This window comes from Oncorhynchus mykiss, chromosome 17 (assembly GCF_057628025.1).
Source record: "Oncorhynchus mykiss isolate SJ-2025 chromosome 17, ASM5762802v1, whole genome shotgun sequence".
Taxonomy (NCBI): domain Eukaryota; kingdom Metazoa; phylum Chordata; class Actinopteri; order Salmoniformes; family Salmonidae; genus Oncorhynchus; species Oncorhynchus mykiss.
Window position 1 is genome coordinate 51345404 of NC_143038.1, and position 16509 is coordinate 51361912.

The following is a 16509-nucleotide window of genomic DNA, read 5'->3' on the forward strand; positions in this document are numbered from 1 at the left end:
GTTTACGTCTCAGGTTTATAATATATTCTCCCATAGCTCAGAGCTGACACTTGTCAGTGTGCTTTCTGCCCTGAGTCGTGAAAGCCTTACTCAGTATGATCTATGTAGAGGTAGACAATCCCAATGTGATGAGGAGTGACAACTAGGCTAGGACAGAGGTGGTGGAGGGAGGTGTTTTCCATATAGACACAGTAGAAACATCAGACATTTACAAACATAAACATAGTGATTCATATCAAACATGAAACCTTTGACCTTTATTGAATTGATTTGTTTTCCATATTTAATAATTCACTCACAATAGATTTACAGTGAAGTAACTCTAATAAGAAAAATGGTAATCGTTTATTTTTTGAAAGATCAGACATGTCCAATTTCCATTAATCCCTAGCTCTTTCCTACTCAGTTTTTTCTCACTCACTTCAAACTGACAATGAGTCCAATTAGAGGATATGAAAGCTTGTGGACACACAGTCACATGCTCCCGTTCAGCTGAAATGCTACAGACAGACGGCACAGGACTGGCTGACAACAGACAGCAGCCTTTCACCTACAAGCCAACTTAATTCTCTGAAAGCTGGCATGTTTTCTTCTTACAGCGCTAATCATTCGAAACCCTCCCAAAGGATGAGGTGAGGTTAGATATCTGGAATGTATGTAGAAGGTACTATAAGTTCATAGGTCCTTGTCCTTCTCTGTGACTCAAACAGAAGGAGTGAATGTGGGTTAGTATGATAAATACAGAATGAGAGCATAACTAACTGAACTGCTGGACTCTCTTCCTCACTAGTGCCTATAGTGAGCTACAGTACTGTACTGTTTACTGTAGTCAAACATGGAGATCAAGGGGAAATGCTGAATAACAGCCAGCGCAAGTTGCAGCAGAGTATAAATCAATAATTGGACTAGACAGACCCTCAGGGAGCATTAAGACCGCAGCCTGATTGGGTAGAGAATCATCTCTCTAAGGACTTGTGGTGGACACTATGCTAAGTAAAGAGGAGACTCATATGATTAATGTTCTGCATGTTATGGATGGGTTGGCATTAGTGTGTGTATTTAGCAGTCATTTCCCAGAGTGTGTGTGCGTATGTGCCTGTGTGCTTGTGTGTGTCTGTGTGTCTACCTGTTTATCTGCACAGCCATTAGTGTTAATATTTGACTCAGATACAAACACAGCGTAACTCACTCTGAGGAAGGAGTCCAGTGATCCGTTCTCCATGAACTCAGTGATGATCATGACAGGGGCGCTCTTGGTGACCACACCCTCCAGGTGGATCACGTTGGGGTGGTCAAACTGACCCATGATGGACGCCTCAGACAGGAAGTCCCGCCTCTGCTTCTCTGTGTAGCCCGACTTCAGCGTCTTGATGGCCACAAACATCTCTCTCTTGCCTGGGAGCCTCAGGTTCCCACTGCACACCTCCCCGAACTCTCCTACAAGACACAACATAGAGGCAGAGAGACAGTTAATGAGAGGAGATGTCTGACAGAGGTTACAAACATTAAAATGATGAGGCAAAATATGATTAATTGGAATACAGACAGCATTCAAAATGATTATTTTGTAAAAAATGACTGGCCTTTCTCTTTACCTGCGCCAATGACTTGCTCAATCTTCACACAGGAAGTGTCAATCTCCTTAGCAAACTCCCTCACCGCCTCGTTGGGGTCCTCATATGTAAACGGATCAATATATATCTTCATTCCTGGAGTCACTTGGAAGAAGAAGAGGCCGATGTAATTTTTTGTTCTGACACACACACACAAACAAACTCTGTGTGCCTATAACATTCAGAGTTTGAGTAGCCAATGCAGTGTATTACTATGAGTCAGAAAGGTTAGTGTTAGTACAAGGTAGAGGAATGGTAGGTTTGGCTTGGGGCCTCAGGACTGTAATAATCAATGCGCAATGACATGGCATTTCTAGGTAGTCTTTAGCAGTGATAAGGCAGGTTAATGTATGTATCAGCTCCAGAGTCAAAGCAGACCATTAACACCCAGGAGAGACAGCCAGACACTATATCAGTATCACTCTCTGCTCCAGGAAATAAATTGTCTCTCTTAAGCTCTGACGCCAGGTAAATTGGCTTAAGGTGGCCTTTAAGTGTTCAGGGACTTAACTGTCCCAGGTTTTAAATCGGAGTATTCTGACTCTCACTTCCACATCTGGCCTGAGGCTTCTTTAATGGTTATTGTGTTCATGCACAGGCAGTCAGCGAAGCTGAGATACCTGCTTATAGAAGAGTCATGAAACCTGCATAGCAGACTGAACTGAAGAAGTGTTTAGGAACAGATGGAGATTCTCCTTTAAGGCAAAAAAATAATCCCTAGTCAGAACCTCCTATCTCTTCCCAAACTATGGAGCAATCCAAAGACCACCCACCAGAACATGGCAGAGACCACCTGATATAGGGGAGGACAGCCAGTATAACTGTGACCATCAGTGTGGGGATGAAAACACACACAGGGGAGTCAAACGATATTAATAGCTGTGAAATGCCCTCAGCCTCTCTGGCAATACTCCTCACTGAATTACACCCAGGCAAAAATGAGTTCTGTAAATACAGCATTTACTGCAACCTGATACTATTGATTACACATGGGAAAGCTGTCTCCATTGATAAGCCTGACTAGCGGAAGAGCTAAATAGAAAAATATATAAATAAATACAACTGAAATAAGCTCAGAGAGGAAATATATCAGAGCATTTCTGTTTAGCTGAGTGAAGGAGGAGAAAACGATAAGCCATAAGCTCCCAGGGAGAGCCAAACTAGTTTAAATCAATGCGCCTGGCTACATCTTGAAGATTTATTTCTATATCATGGAACTCTGGGCCAACGTGCTTTACATGGAAAACAAAATGATTAATAAAGGCCATTCCTTCACAATCTCCTTTGAATTTTTCAAGAATGGCAAATGGTGTGTTTGTTATTAGCGTGTTAATGAACTTAACAAGCTAAAAGAAGGCTAAATGCTATTTCCACAACAATGGAATCAGTTGACTATGAAATGAGACCCTACAGCGAACACACACTTGTACACAGGTTATGTTGTAAGTAAATCCTAGCATTAAGACGGTTGAGGAAATCAAGAGAGAAGATTACCAATGGAGAGGTGAGAAGAAGCACAAGGTTGGGAGGTAGCCAAGGACACTAGCGTGTCAGGTGGTAGCCACGGAGACAGGTATGTGAGGCAGCAGAGGGTTGAATGTTAGGCATGGAGGCTTCTGCGTGAGCCGGTAGCCATGGAGACAGGTGTGTGAGGCAGCAGAGGGTTGAACGTTAGGCATGGAGGCTGCTGCGTGAGCAGGTAGCCATGGAGACAGGTGTGTGTGCAAGTGGGTGTGTGAGCATGAGTGAGAGTGTGTGTATGGTGGGGAGGTGCAAACAGACACTCTTGAGTGAGGGCTGGGTTACTCACTGTGGCCGCTGGTGTAGTGCTGCAGCTTGTCTGTGTACTCTGAGTCTGCCCTCTCAAAACCACGCCTCCTGGGAGAAAGACAAAGAGCTATAGCGCTGGCCCAGAGAGGGGGTGTGGTCTATGTACCAGGCCTACCCACTCCACAGCTGACCACTAAACACAACCAGCCTATAAACTATAAACCCCACCTTAACAAGCCACAGGACACATTAAAGTACAGTAACGAAGTAGGGTGGAAAACAACCACTAAAGCGAATGTGTCTAATCTGGCTGACTTATTTGACTGTTTTTGCATTGGGTCGCAGGCAGCATCGGTTGGCTGGACTGGAGCAGGAATAACTCACCGGTTGCAGACGATGACGATAACAACCACTGCAATGAGGAAGACCAGACCTGCAGCTGCAGAGCCGATGATGAGAGGCAGCTTCTCCTGAATGCTGGTGTTGTACTCCTCTGTGATTAGACAAACACACACAAACACACCATCACACACTGAAACATATGGGCCAGGCATCTGAGCTAATGCATATGGAGAGAGCAGTGGGTGACAGACAGACAGACAGACGGTTGGGGAGACCAATGGGCATCTTGGCTGGCAGCACAAGACCTCTCTCCAACGCCCACTGAGCACATTCAGATACCAGCAATATGGTCGCCCGCTCATCTGGAACTGAGAGATCATTTTTGGGAGAGACCCAGCTCCCTTCCCTCAAGAGTGCTGCCAAACACAGGGAATCCAGCATGGCAGTAGGCACACAATCTCACAACACCATCTCAGGTCCTGACTGCTCTTTCCGAGGTCTGAGGATAGGGAGCGTTGTGCCCCATGGTGGTGGCACTGTACTGTATGCAGCCTACTGTGATACTGTGTTCTCCTTTGTCTGGCAGTGTGCTGGCTGCTTGCAGTGGAGGAGAGCAGAGATCAGGCTAATGATGGCCATCGGCACTGTAGTTAATAAAATGTTTAGAGAACACCCAGGTCGCTGACATTATCCAGGCCAGGGGAGCCAGGAGCCAGCATTAGTGGAGCCAGGGTAGAAGTTAGTCTGCCCAGCAGTGTCCTTCTATACAGATTAATCCACTTTAACCTGATCTGTGACTGACGATAGTCTACCGCTAATAAATTACAGTATACTACAGAAAATATCTGCATTCATACATAACATGAATAATCTTATTCATTGGTAAAAAATAAGTTTCACATGACTCATGAGCTCTGCTGAGAAGATAAAGAATGAAATCCACATAAATAGAACAATGGGTGTACACATTGTTAGAGAGTTGTCTTGTAGACCGCATCTCAGACCATTTCCCCATCCACATCCTTGTGTCTGTTGGGTCATTGTGTCCATGTTGTAATGGTCCATGTTAGGTTGACGGGCCATGCATGGGATGTGATAACTCTGCATCTCTCTATGCTCTATCTGAGCTGAGGGAATGTTGTCTGTACCCTCACCTTCAGTCATGGTTTGGAAGTAGAGCTTGCCACTGTAGCGTCCAAATCCGGCCACGGTCCGGGCGCGAACCAGGAACACATAGATTGCCCCTGATTTGAGACCGCGGATGACCACTGTGTTGGTCTGGCTCTTTATGATGGTTGAGTTGTACTCGGTCTGGTCCTGAGAGAGTATTAAGGAAAGAGGGAGAAATACAAATCAGTGCCATCCACAGAACAATTACCATACACATGTATTAACTTAATGCCTTATAAAAATAGGCTGATGTGCAAAGTAGGATACAGACTCAAATGTTTCTAACACTGGTGTATCTATTTAACCAAGCAGAATGAAGAGAGAATGAAAAGCAACAGCCATAGGCAGAAGGGATGGCAGTTTCAGGTCTGCTAGTTTGTTTGGGTTGTGAGTTCGGACGATTAGTGTAACTTTTCATTGCCACACCGCTTCTCTCTCTCCACAAAGCTGACAGGTCTGTCTGGAAGAGGAGACTAAAACTGTGCCGGCTGCAGCCTTCAACCAATCAGTCAGCAGCGTGAGCACAGTTGCGAGATCTGAGCCGCGGCAGGGGCCGAGACAATTGTTTTGACAGCTCTCCTCAGCAGCATCTGAGAATAGAATTAAACTAAAAAGTGGAGCAGAGTGGCGCGCAGTCACAGAGAACTGTTAAATGAACTTTGTGTGAGCTTGTGTGTGTGTGCTCTTCTCTGCCCGTATCTGTGTGTGGGAGTGTTTCTTGTGAGAAAGTATGCTGATTCTGAGGAGTCTGTCTGTTGAATACTGTCAACACAGCATTGTTTCAACCGCAAATATCTCTCCATCAATCCCTAGTGGCCTGACTGGAGGGCTGAGAGCAGTTTCCTTTCCCAGTGACCGACCGTGATTAGAATTGAAAGGGATCGATTCAGAAGCTACAGTATGCCTGACTCCCACCGTGATCATGCTGTTCTGGACTCCAACATTCTTAATTTCAATGTGCTAGAAAATTTGGGATATATTTTACAGTCATTGCATACCTTATTTAGCCCCGCTGAGATGAAAGAAAGCCTGACACACTCAATAGTGTCTTTACGTGTGTGTCTGTTTATATGGAGGTGAGACAGAGCAGACTGTTTGTTAATGGGTAGTGTGCAGTGGGTACCTACCTTCTCGTAGTACTGCAATTCATAGTCCAGAATGACTCCATTGGGCTGGTCTGGTTGAGACCAGGACAGAGTGATGCTGTCCACGGTACGACTGACCTGGTGCATGATGGACACTGTCGACGGAGCTGCAGAGAGATAGATCGATAGAGAGATCGATAGATAGAGAGAGACGGAGATATACAGACAGAGAGAAAGAAGGAAAGTGCATAACACATACAAATTCAGAATCACAACATTCAGTCACTGTGATTAGTTCCCAATCATACATCCGAATCATACAATCTCATCAAACAGATATCAAACAGATGCCTACTTCACTGAGCTATGTAACAGTGATAGTGATATATTAGTTTCTATCATCCTGGGCTGCATGTAGAAAAGGCACACCTCTGACTAAACCACATACATAGTTTGAAGGGACTTTCCAGCACTGACTTTGTGTTATTTCCATGATTCATCTGTGCTTCCCACATTGTCAGGGTGTGAGGACAGTATCTGTCTGTGTCTGACTAGCAATCATTCCCCTGGCCGCATCCTCCTCCTCCGGACAAATTGTGGAGCAAGCCCATTTTGTATGGCTCATAAAACCAGAGAAAATCATCAGAACCACAAGTATGCCATACACAATCGCCATTTAGTTTTTTCCAGACTTCTATTTTTGTAATTGAGGTCTATGTTTACAGATATTTTTTGGTGGATGACAACTTCATACACATCAGTAAATTGTTTGAAAGTGCAAGGACAAGAGTCATGATCATGGTGGACAGATATAGAGAATTATAGCATTTACATGTGGTAATCACAGTGTAGCAATAAGCCAGATCCTTTCAGAAGTAATTGAGCCAGAAATGAGTGATGAGTGGGTAGGGTTGTAAGCTGCCTTTAGTCTAACAAAACCAAAGGCCCAGACTTGCAACTTTCTTTTTAGTAAGGCTAAAGGGTCAGGGAGGGGCATGCTATCCACGCGCCCTCATACATCCATTAACATTAGTGCATGGTGCCGTGGGTCACAGCGAAGCTAATGCAGGAGATAAAAGCGCTGTCTGGGGCTTGGAGGGCAGGATTTATGGGCCCCCGGGCCCCAGCCTCGGCCCATGGTCCCACGCTGCATACACACAGCCCCCAGCCAGCAGCACAGTGGCTCCCCAGAGTTCCAGCCATAAAGCGCTCCACCGGCACGCGCTCTCCTTGGAAAATCCACTGACTGGAAACCCCTCCCACCTGCCCTCCCTCGGCCCCTCCCACCATTATCAAGGAATCTGGGGGAGTGTGTGTGGTTAATATCTCATATATAAATCTAAGTGTTCATTTTATGTAGTTCATGTAACAACATTCTGGTAATATCTGATGCTATCTACCACACCACAAAGGAGCCTTTCAGATGGGGTTTGGATTAAAATACACATGTTCAGTACTGTAGAGTAAAGCCCGAAGCAGCTCCCAGAAACCAGTGTGCTCTAAGACATGATGACGGAGAGGCGGTTTTATGGCGTATTCATTCTCAACAGTGAGTCAGCCTTGCCTCACATGCCCTCTGATCCCAACAGAAGCCTCCATCCGAGGACACTAATCATGAGATACTGTCTAAACAGGGAGGTCCCGGAGCCTATGTCCCCATATGCCGTCGGCCTTAAAATAAATGTGTCTACAGATAATGAATAGGCAGCCTGTAGTTTCATCTCCTGCAGCAGTTGCACTAAGATGGCCTGTGATTCTGCCATGAACTTAAAGTGCATTTGGAAAGTATTCCACATTTTGCTACGTTACAGCCTTATTCTAACATTGATTATATGAAATGTTTTTCCTCATCAATCTACACAAAATACCCCATAATGACAAAGCAAAAACACAAAAGCACATTTATTAAAAATAAAGAACAAAAATATCACATTTACATAAGTATTCAGACCCTTTGCTATGAGACTCGAAATTGAGTTCAGGTGCATCTGTTTCCATTGAGCATACTTGAGATGTTTCTACAACTTGATTAGACTCCACCTGCTGTAAATTCAATTGATTGGACATGATTTGGAAAGGCACACACCTGTCTATATAAGGTCCCACAGTGTGTGTCAGAACAAAAACCAAACCATGAGGTCGAAGGAATTGTCCATAGAGCTCCGAAACAGGATTGTGTCAAGGCACAGATCGGTGGAAGGGTACAAAACATTTCTGCAGCCTTGAAGGACCCCAAGAACACAGTGCCCTTCATCATTCTTAAATGGAAGAAGTTTGGAACCACCAAGACTCTTCCTAGAGCTGTCTGCCCGGCCAATCTGAGCAATCGCAGGGAGAAGGTCCTTGGTCAGGGAGGTGACCTAAAACCTGATGTTCACTCTGACAGAGCAACAGAGTTCCTCTGTGGAGAAGGGAGAACTTTCCAGAAGGAGAACCATCTTTGCAGCATGCCACCAATAGGCCTTTATGGTAGAGCGGCCAGATGGAAGCCACTCCTCAGAAAAAGGCACATGAAAGCCCACTTGGAGTTTGCCAAAAGGCACGTAAAGGACTCTCAGACCATGAGAAATAAAATTCTCTGGTCTGATGAAACCAAGATTGAACTCTTTGGCCTGAATGCCAAGCTTCAGGTCTGGAGGAAATCTGCCACCATCCCTACAGTGAAGCATGGTGGTGGCAGCATCATGCTGTGGGAATGTTTTTCAGCAGAAGGGACTGGGAGACTAGTCAGGATCGAAGGAAAGATGAACGGAGCAAAGTACAGAGAGATCATTGATGAAAACATGCTCCAGAGTGCTCAGAACCTCATATTGGTGCAAAGGTTCACCTTCCAACAGGACAACGACCCTAAGCACACAGCCAAGACAACGCAGGAGTGGCTTCGGGACAAGTTCCTAAATGTCCTTGAGTGGCCCAGCCGGAACTCGGACTTGAACCCGATCCAACATCTCTGGAGAAACCTGAAAATAGCTGTGCAACGACACTCCCATTCCAACCTGAGAGGATCTGCAGAGAAGAATGGGAGAAACTCCCCAGATACAGGTGTGTCAATCGAGGCTGTAATCGCTGCTTCAACACAGTACTGAATAAAGGGTCTGAATAGTTATGTAAAGGTGATATTTCCTTATTTAATTTTTTATACATTTGCTAAAATGTATACCAACCAGTTTTTGCTTTGTTATTATTGGGTATTGTGTGTAGAGTGAGGAGGTGGGGAAAAAAACAATATAATCAATATTAGAATAAGGATGTTACGTAACAAAATGTGGAAAAAGTCAAGGGGTCTGAATACTTTCCGAATGCACCGTACATGATCCCCTTCACAGAGACACACAGGTAGTGTATACAGAGGTAGTGTATACAGAGGTAGTGTATACAGTAACCAGTCTGGAGAATAGACTACTCACAGGCATCTCTTCAATCTCACTGTTCGTTGAGTTTGTTTACTATCATAATAAGGCAAATAGTCACTCTACGGGGAACTCACAAGTATCCCATTACGGATGTACATAAATTCAGGACTGCATGCCACATGCTTTTTTGTGCATAGCATTTTCATTAAACAAGAGGTGTAGCGATCTCTGGTAACCTAATCCCGGGCAGGGCATACAGACAAAGGCAGTGCATGTGTCATTGTACAGAGGATGGTACACATGCCAAGATGAAAGCTTTCCACGCAGAACATTGTGGTTTACTCTAACAGACGGACGTCTTCCGGACTGAAGCATGAAGAACGCGATGTCTGTTTCGCACCAATAATAAGTATTGAGGAAAAAATAAACAGTACAACAGAGATCTAAGAAGATGGAAGCATTACTGTTACTGCTGCTATGGAAAAATGTGTGTAGCGTTTCGACTGTACTGCAGTAATTATATAATTTTCCACTTGATACTCCAGCAGAGAGAGGACTAACAGCAGAGTCCCTGCCACGAGGAGACAGGGTGATAATCACTGCTAGTAAAATATTCTAGTCATGGTGGAGCATTCCAGCTTTCCAAACGATTGCTCCTTGCAACGCTACAGCGACGAGGACTATTTATCTAGAATCCTAGGTGTTTAACTTTTTCCTGGCAAGGCTTGTACTCTGACACATTGGAACAATTATCCAGCACAAAGGAGGGTTCCGAGAGAGCGTGAGTCTATGAACAAACTCATCAAAAACAGATAACGTTTGTATTCTTTTATCTTAAGGTCATCCAGGCCCAGAAATTCTGAATAACATCCAAAAATGTTTGGAAAGTAACTCAATACATTACTGGGCTCTCTCTAGATGGGAGGGTTGTGGACGGTTCAGAAGAGAAACCCTAAGTAGTGCATTACTGTAAATAGTATTTGTCAGTGCTGTTTAATGTGAAGAACTCCTGTTGTTGTCACAGAGTTAAGTTACAGTCTCAGTATTAATACAAGGTCTTGGATTTGATAAAAGACATTGGGGCTTTGTTCTCTATTCTAGCATAACGCTCTGGCTTGGGCCCAGCAGCCGAATATAAAAGGCTCTATTTTGTGCAAAATCCCAATAGTCATTTTACTGTTGTGTTTGAACACCTAGTAACTTCCATAATCAATCAAAGATGGGCTTTAGAGTTATTTCCACTCATTTAAATCCATGGCGATTTAATGGGGCATACTCCTGCAAACACAGAGAAGCAATTTACTGAGCCCCCTGATCTATCCCATTTACATCCTCTACCCAGTCTGTAAATAAATATCTCTGCTGCTATTGTTCTGTTCTCTTCTATTCTGCTACACTCATTTGGTGGGCATGGCCTCCCTCCCTCCCATGCCTGTGTCCCTCTCTTTCCCCTCCTTGTATTCCCCTAAGAATGCTGGTCTCCTTTCAGCTCAGCCTATTGATTCTGGTCTCCACAGAGCACCCTTCTGAGCATGATGGCATCTTCATTAAGCGAGCTGGTGGACTGAAACCAGGCTGGCCTTTGATGACAGGCAGGCAGGAAAGCAGGTGGGGAGAGGGCCCCCATGCCTGGACAGAGCCTGAGTTTGGGTGCAGGACCACGTGGGCCAGCTGGAGTTCCAGCCACCATAAAAAAAAAGGCAGACAGCCATTACAGAGCCATGCTCCGAGGGGTGGGAGGCAAAGTTATTATAGTAATCACAATTTGGGGTTTGTGGTTGGGAGAGACAATGCCACCTCGAGTGATTTCCCTTTCTCCCTTTGTTCCCCTTCCCATCTTTAAAACCCTGCACTATTACAACCAAAACCAAATTAAATGTCAAAGTCTGCTGAAAAATACATGGTTGCAGAGACAGAAGAGTCAACCATTCATCTTGGCTGTTGAATCTGTGAAAGTGACTTAGATTTAGGACTTCTCTTTGAATATCTGACTTGCCTATGTGCAGCGTGCTCTATGACCATGTGGCTCTGATTTGAGGTTCTGGTACAGGGAGCAAAGCTATGATTTGAGGGAGGATGGGGAAGGAAGCGAGAACAGGTCAGCACTCGTAAATCCCCATCCCCTTTCACAGTAAAAATATGTTTCCCCCACAGCACCGTCTCTCCCAATGGGCCCAGCCAGCTGCTCCTCCACTATGCAGCCAGGCAGCCTTCTAAACAGGCTGTTGGTGCTGCCTTCACTCTCTCTCCCTCCGAATGCTCTCCGTTTACGAGCCGCACATCGAGAGCTCTTAAAGGCAGAGGCCTGTATTTGCATGTACTTTTAGCACACTGGCAGACGGCCCTGTTTCACCATCTGCAATGGATTGTGGGTTTTTACGTCTCCAAAGAGTTTCCAATGCAGTAAAGCTACACAAGCAAGATTTCAGTTCATCAAGCTTTAAACCATCTGCGCTTGAAAAGATTGGGGCCTTAATGCACTCGTATACACAATATAAGCTAATTCTAAAATAGGCACTCCAGGGGCTTAAAACGTTTGCAGAACCTTACGGGAGGTTAGGTCTAATCTAAGCACACCACGCCACTAAGTAGTTCTGCTCACCCAAGAGGTCCAAAGCAGAGATATGAGAGAAGTGAGGGAACAGTGGTGAGGGGTAGGGTGGGGACTCTCTCTGCAGTCACTTGTAATAATACAGATGTACACTGCTGGGCTTGGCCCCGATTGGTCATTCAGTCTGGACAATTGTTTTAGCAGTACGCTACAGGGATAAGCCTTAGTGCTCTGACTCACAGGCTCTAGGCTAGCCACAATTCGTTTATTTAGATTTTCTGCATCTGGCTTCTAAAGCAGGTTTTCCAGGGAAATAGAGGAGTGAGGAAGAATCACTAAATCTGAAGGACTGCAAATGTGGGTTTATTTGCTACTTTGATTGTCCTTGAATGAGTTCTATGAATCTCTTTGTCAAGTGGATAAGCCACTGTTGACCTTAAAAGTTGTCTTCAGAAGGGCTTGAAAAGATAGATGTTATAATACAAAACTATTGTCCTGGAAAATCTATTGTATACAGGACACTGAAAGACTGGATACAGAACATCTGTTGTAGTAACACTGCATAGAAATTAACTTTTGATACCCATTGATACATTGCTTATCTGCATTAACAGATAAGGAGTTACTTACTATATGACACAATGGTCAGGATAAAAAAAAGATGATCTCATCTTGAAAAGGTCCTGAACTCAATTAAAATACACAAACTCAGAGAGAATCATGGGAGAGACATGTGCATGTCACTCAGAGATTCATGCTTTTGACCTCACCAATGTCACATGATGCATTGAAAGGGAAGACAACCTGGAAAGGACACTAAGATTGTTGAGGCAAAGAAAGCGATCCTCCCAACATAATCTCACTAAATTCAAGCAAATATTTACCAAAAAATATTTCAGCAGATTTCATATGTTTTTGTGTGGCTTATTTCGTGTGACAACACACACATTTGTGCGACTTCATTCATAGGAAAAGTAATTTTTGTGGGGCAAACTTCGGAACAATCTTTTGAAAGTTACTGGAGCAATGCATTTTGGGCAATGGTGTTCTACACTGCCTTTTTTTGTGTCCCACATCTTTCAAAAAACAAACTCGTTAAAAATCCAATATTATTAATCAACCAGGTTGTCATCGAAATACTTGGATACTGGATTATTAATGCCAATGCTTCTGCCAATGCTTCTTTCTATGCTTGTTTTCCCTTAATACTTCGGGATACTGGTGCTATGTCAGATTTTATGAGGGTTGCCAGATTGGAGTAAAAGCTGAATGTCATTTTTTTTGTGGTATCGATGAAGGTATTTGATTGGGGAACGGGGATACATTTTCATGATGGGAAATTAATTCATCAAAAATTGGGGGAAACAGAACACCAGCAACAAAAAAAAAAACAGTTTGGTTTAAATTCCCCTGGTGATCAATTAAGCCATATCAATGCAGTTAAACAGGTTCATGTAAAATATTGAATTATGTTGGCATACACTTCTGGCACTTCCAAGGCCGTTTCATTATAATTATTATGGTCGTGTCAATCATGTTATGTACTTAGGCAATTGTAACAAGGCATATGTCAGCATTGTAGGCTTACTGCCTCTGCCCAGAGGCCTACCAGGATTTCATGGCAACGGCCGTTAGAGCTCACCTCGCCACATATGAGCCCTGTTTAAAGTCCCTGTTGCAGCTTTCACTTTCTTACGATACATTGGTGGCTGCGTTGGGATCACGTCCAGCTCACGTCTAGTTATGTGATCTAGTGGTGGGAAGCATTCTGTTTTTCCACATTGTGTTGGGTATTTCTAGTGAACAATGGATAAGCAACAATGGGCATGACGGATAGAAGTACTCACTACAGGTGTGATCAAGCCTTACATCAAAGTTGCCTGAAGCTGAATGGAAAGTGCTATGCCCTTACCAGTTATTCAGAAGAAAATCCTCTGTGACTGTCTATTTTAAATAAGTTAACTTACCAGTGTGGACCCAAAACAAACACATTCTACACATTTACATACGACCTGTTTAAAGTGTTATTACAACCATGGTGTTCTTTTGTTACTGAAGCTTAAATAAAATAACCTGACAATGATCCACATCACATGGGTAGACAAATTATATATGTGTTATGCAGCGAAACACAATTATCCTTTTTTAGGATGTAAACCAGTAATATGAATAACTTTTGATCCATCCTGTTCTGATCTAATTAGATGGACCAAGCCTGACCTGCTGAGGAGTGTCGGACTCCATCCTGGCTAGAGGGGTGCTCTCATCATATCTACGAACATAGACAGGGCGCTAACTCCCCTAGCTCCACAGTGAGATAGGGTGCAGGCCAGGCAGCAGGCTGTTAGCGAGCCTGCCAGCTTAGTGGAGTCTGCCATTAGCACAGTCAGTGTAGTCAGCTCAGCGATCCCCATTGAGACCATGTCTGTGCCTCGATCTAGGTTGGGAAATACTAAACTTTGCCTGTGTTCGCCTTAGCAATCTCACTGGAATAAAGACCTCCTCAATTCCTGTCATTATTGAAAGATAGGGCTACTTAATGTTAGATCCCTCACTTCCAAGGCAGTTATAGTCAATTAACTAATCACTGATCATAATCTTGATGTGATTGGCCTGACTGAAACATGGCTTAAGCCTGATGAATTTACTGTGTTACACTATTGACCATATCCCCCGCGCATCCCGCAAAGGTGGAGGTGCTGCTAACATTTACGATAGCAAATTTCAATTTACACAAAAAAAAAGACTGCATTTTCCTCTTTTGAGCTTCTAGTCATGAAATATATGCAGCCTAATCAATCACTTTTTAGAGCTACTGTTACAGGCCTCCTGGGCCGTATACAGCATTCCTCACTGAGTTCCCTGAATTCCTATTGGATCTTGTTGTCATGGCAGATAATATTCAAATTTTTGGTGACTTTAATATTCATATTTGTTTGCAATCACAAAAAAAAGAATCTGCTCAGACCCCAACCAAGGATCATCAAAAGTCGTGCTATAAATTCTCGGGCAACAATGATTCCTATATGCCTTTCCAGACTCCCTCCACCACATTTTTTGATACTGTTGCAAAGCTAACTAACAAGCAGTAAACCCCAAGAGAGGATGGCTTTCACTTCAGCATAGATCAATTCATGAACTTCTTTAACGAAAGTATCATGATCATTAGAAAGTAAATTACGGACTCTTTAAATCTGTGTATTTCTCCAAAGCTCAGTTGTCCTGAGTCTGCACAACACTGCCAGGACCTAGGATCAAGGGAGACACTCAAGTTTTTTTAATACTATTTCTCTTGACACACTGTTGAAAATAGTAATGGCCTCTAAACCTTCAAGCTGCATACTGGACCCGATTCCAACTAAACTACTGAAAGAGCTGCTTCCTGTGCTTAGCCCTCCTATGTTAAACATAATAAGCGGCTCTCTATCCACCAGATGTGTACCAAACTCACTAAAAGTTGCAGTAATAAAGCCTCTCTTGAAAAAAGCCAAACCCTGACCCAGAAAATATTTTAAAACTATCGGCCTATATCGAATCTCCCATTCCTCTCAAAACTTTTACAAAAAGCTGTTGCGCAACAACTACCTGCCTTCCTGAAGACAAACAATGTATATGAAACACTTCATTCTGGTTTTAGGCCCCATCATAGTACTGAGACTGCACTTGTGAAGGTGATAAATAACCTTTTAACCTTTTGCGTGTATTTTTGTTTTTGGCTAAAAAACGTACCCATTTGAAACTGCCTATTTCTCAGCCCCAGAAACTAGAATATGCATATAATTGTCATATTAGGATAGAAAACACTCTAAAGTTTCCAAAACTGTAGAAATATTGTCTGTGAGTATAACAGAACTGATATTGCAGGCGAAAACCTGAGGAAAATCCAATCAGGAAGTGCCTCTTATTTTGAAACCTCTCTGTTCCTATGCATGCCTATCCTCCATTTAAAGGGATATCAACCAGATTCCTTTTCTATGGCTTCCCTAAGGTGTCATCAGTCTTTTGACATAGTTTCAGGCTTTTATTTTGAAAAATGAGCGTGAAAGATCACATTGCGTAAGTGGATAGGTGGGGGCTCTCAGAGTGAGTTTTGCGCTACAGAGTAAAGCGGCCATTGTTTCTCCAGGTGTTTTTGAAAAACCTACACACCCGTTTGATATATTATCGAATATATATTTTAAAAACAACCTGAGGATTGATTATAAAAAATGTTTGACATGTTTGACATGTTTCTGTTGACATTATGGATATTATTTTGTCGTGACCGCTCTTTCCTGTGGATTTCTGAACATAACGCGACAAACAAACTGAGGTATTTTGGGTATAAAAATAATCTTTATGGAACAAAAGGATTTGTTGTGTAACTGGGAGTCTCGTGAGTGAAAACATCTGAAGATCATCAAAGGTATACGATTCATTTGATTGCTTTTCTGATTTTCGTGACCTAGCTACTTAATGCTTAGTGTACATAATGTTATTCTATGCTATTGATAAACTTACACAAACGCTTGGATTGCTTTCACTGTAAAGCATAATTTCAAAATCTGAGACGACAGGTGGATTAACAAAAGGCTGAGCTGTGTTTTGCAATATTGCACTTGTGATTTCATGAATATGAATATTTT

General features: G+C 43.2%; 1 protein-coding gene across 8 annotated transcripts in view; it reads right to left on the bottom strand.

Moving 5' to 3' along the window:
* LOC110494446 (ephrin type-B receptor 2) overlaps window positions 1-16509 on the bottom strand; it is a 156998-nt gene that overhangs the window by 12237 nt on the left and 128252 nt on the right. For 2 of the 8 annotated variants that reach the window (XM_090205869.1, XM_021569486.3), the window contains exons 6-11: window positions 6023-6147; window positions 4880-5042; window positions 3768-3876; window positions 3424-3488; window positions 1596-1709; window positions 1190-1437 (exon numbers count right to left, since the gene is read on the bottom strand). In XM_090205869.1, the coding sequence (XP_090061995.1) occupies window positions 1190-1437; window positions 1596-1709; window positions 3424-3488; window positions 3768-3876; window positions 4880-5042; window positions 6023-6147 (824 nt within the window). Of the gene's footprint in view, window positions 1-1189; window positions 1438-1595; window positions 1719-3423; window positions 3492-3767; window positions 3877-4879; window positions 5043-6022; window positions 6148-16509 lie in introns of all 8 variants that reach the window. The other 6 variants (XM_021569487.3, XM_021569484.3, XM_090205868.1 and 3 more) reach the window with 3 other exon arrangements.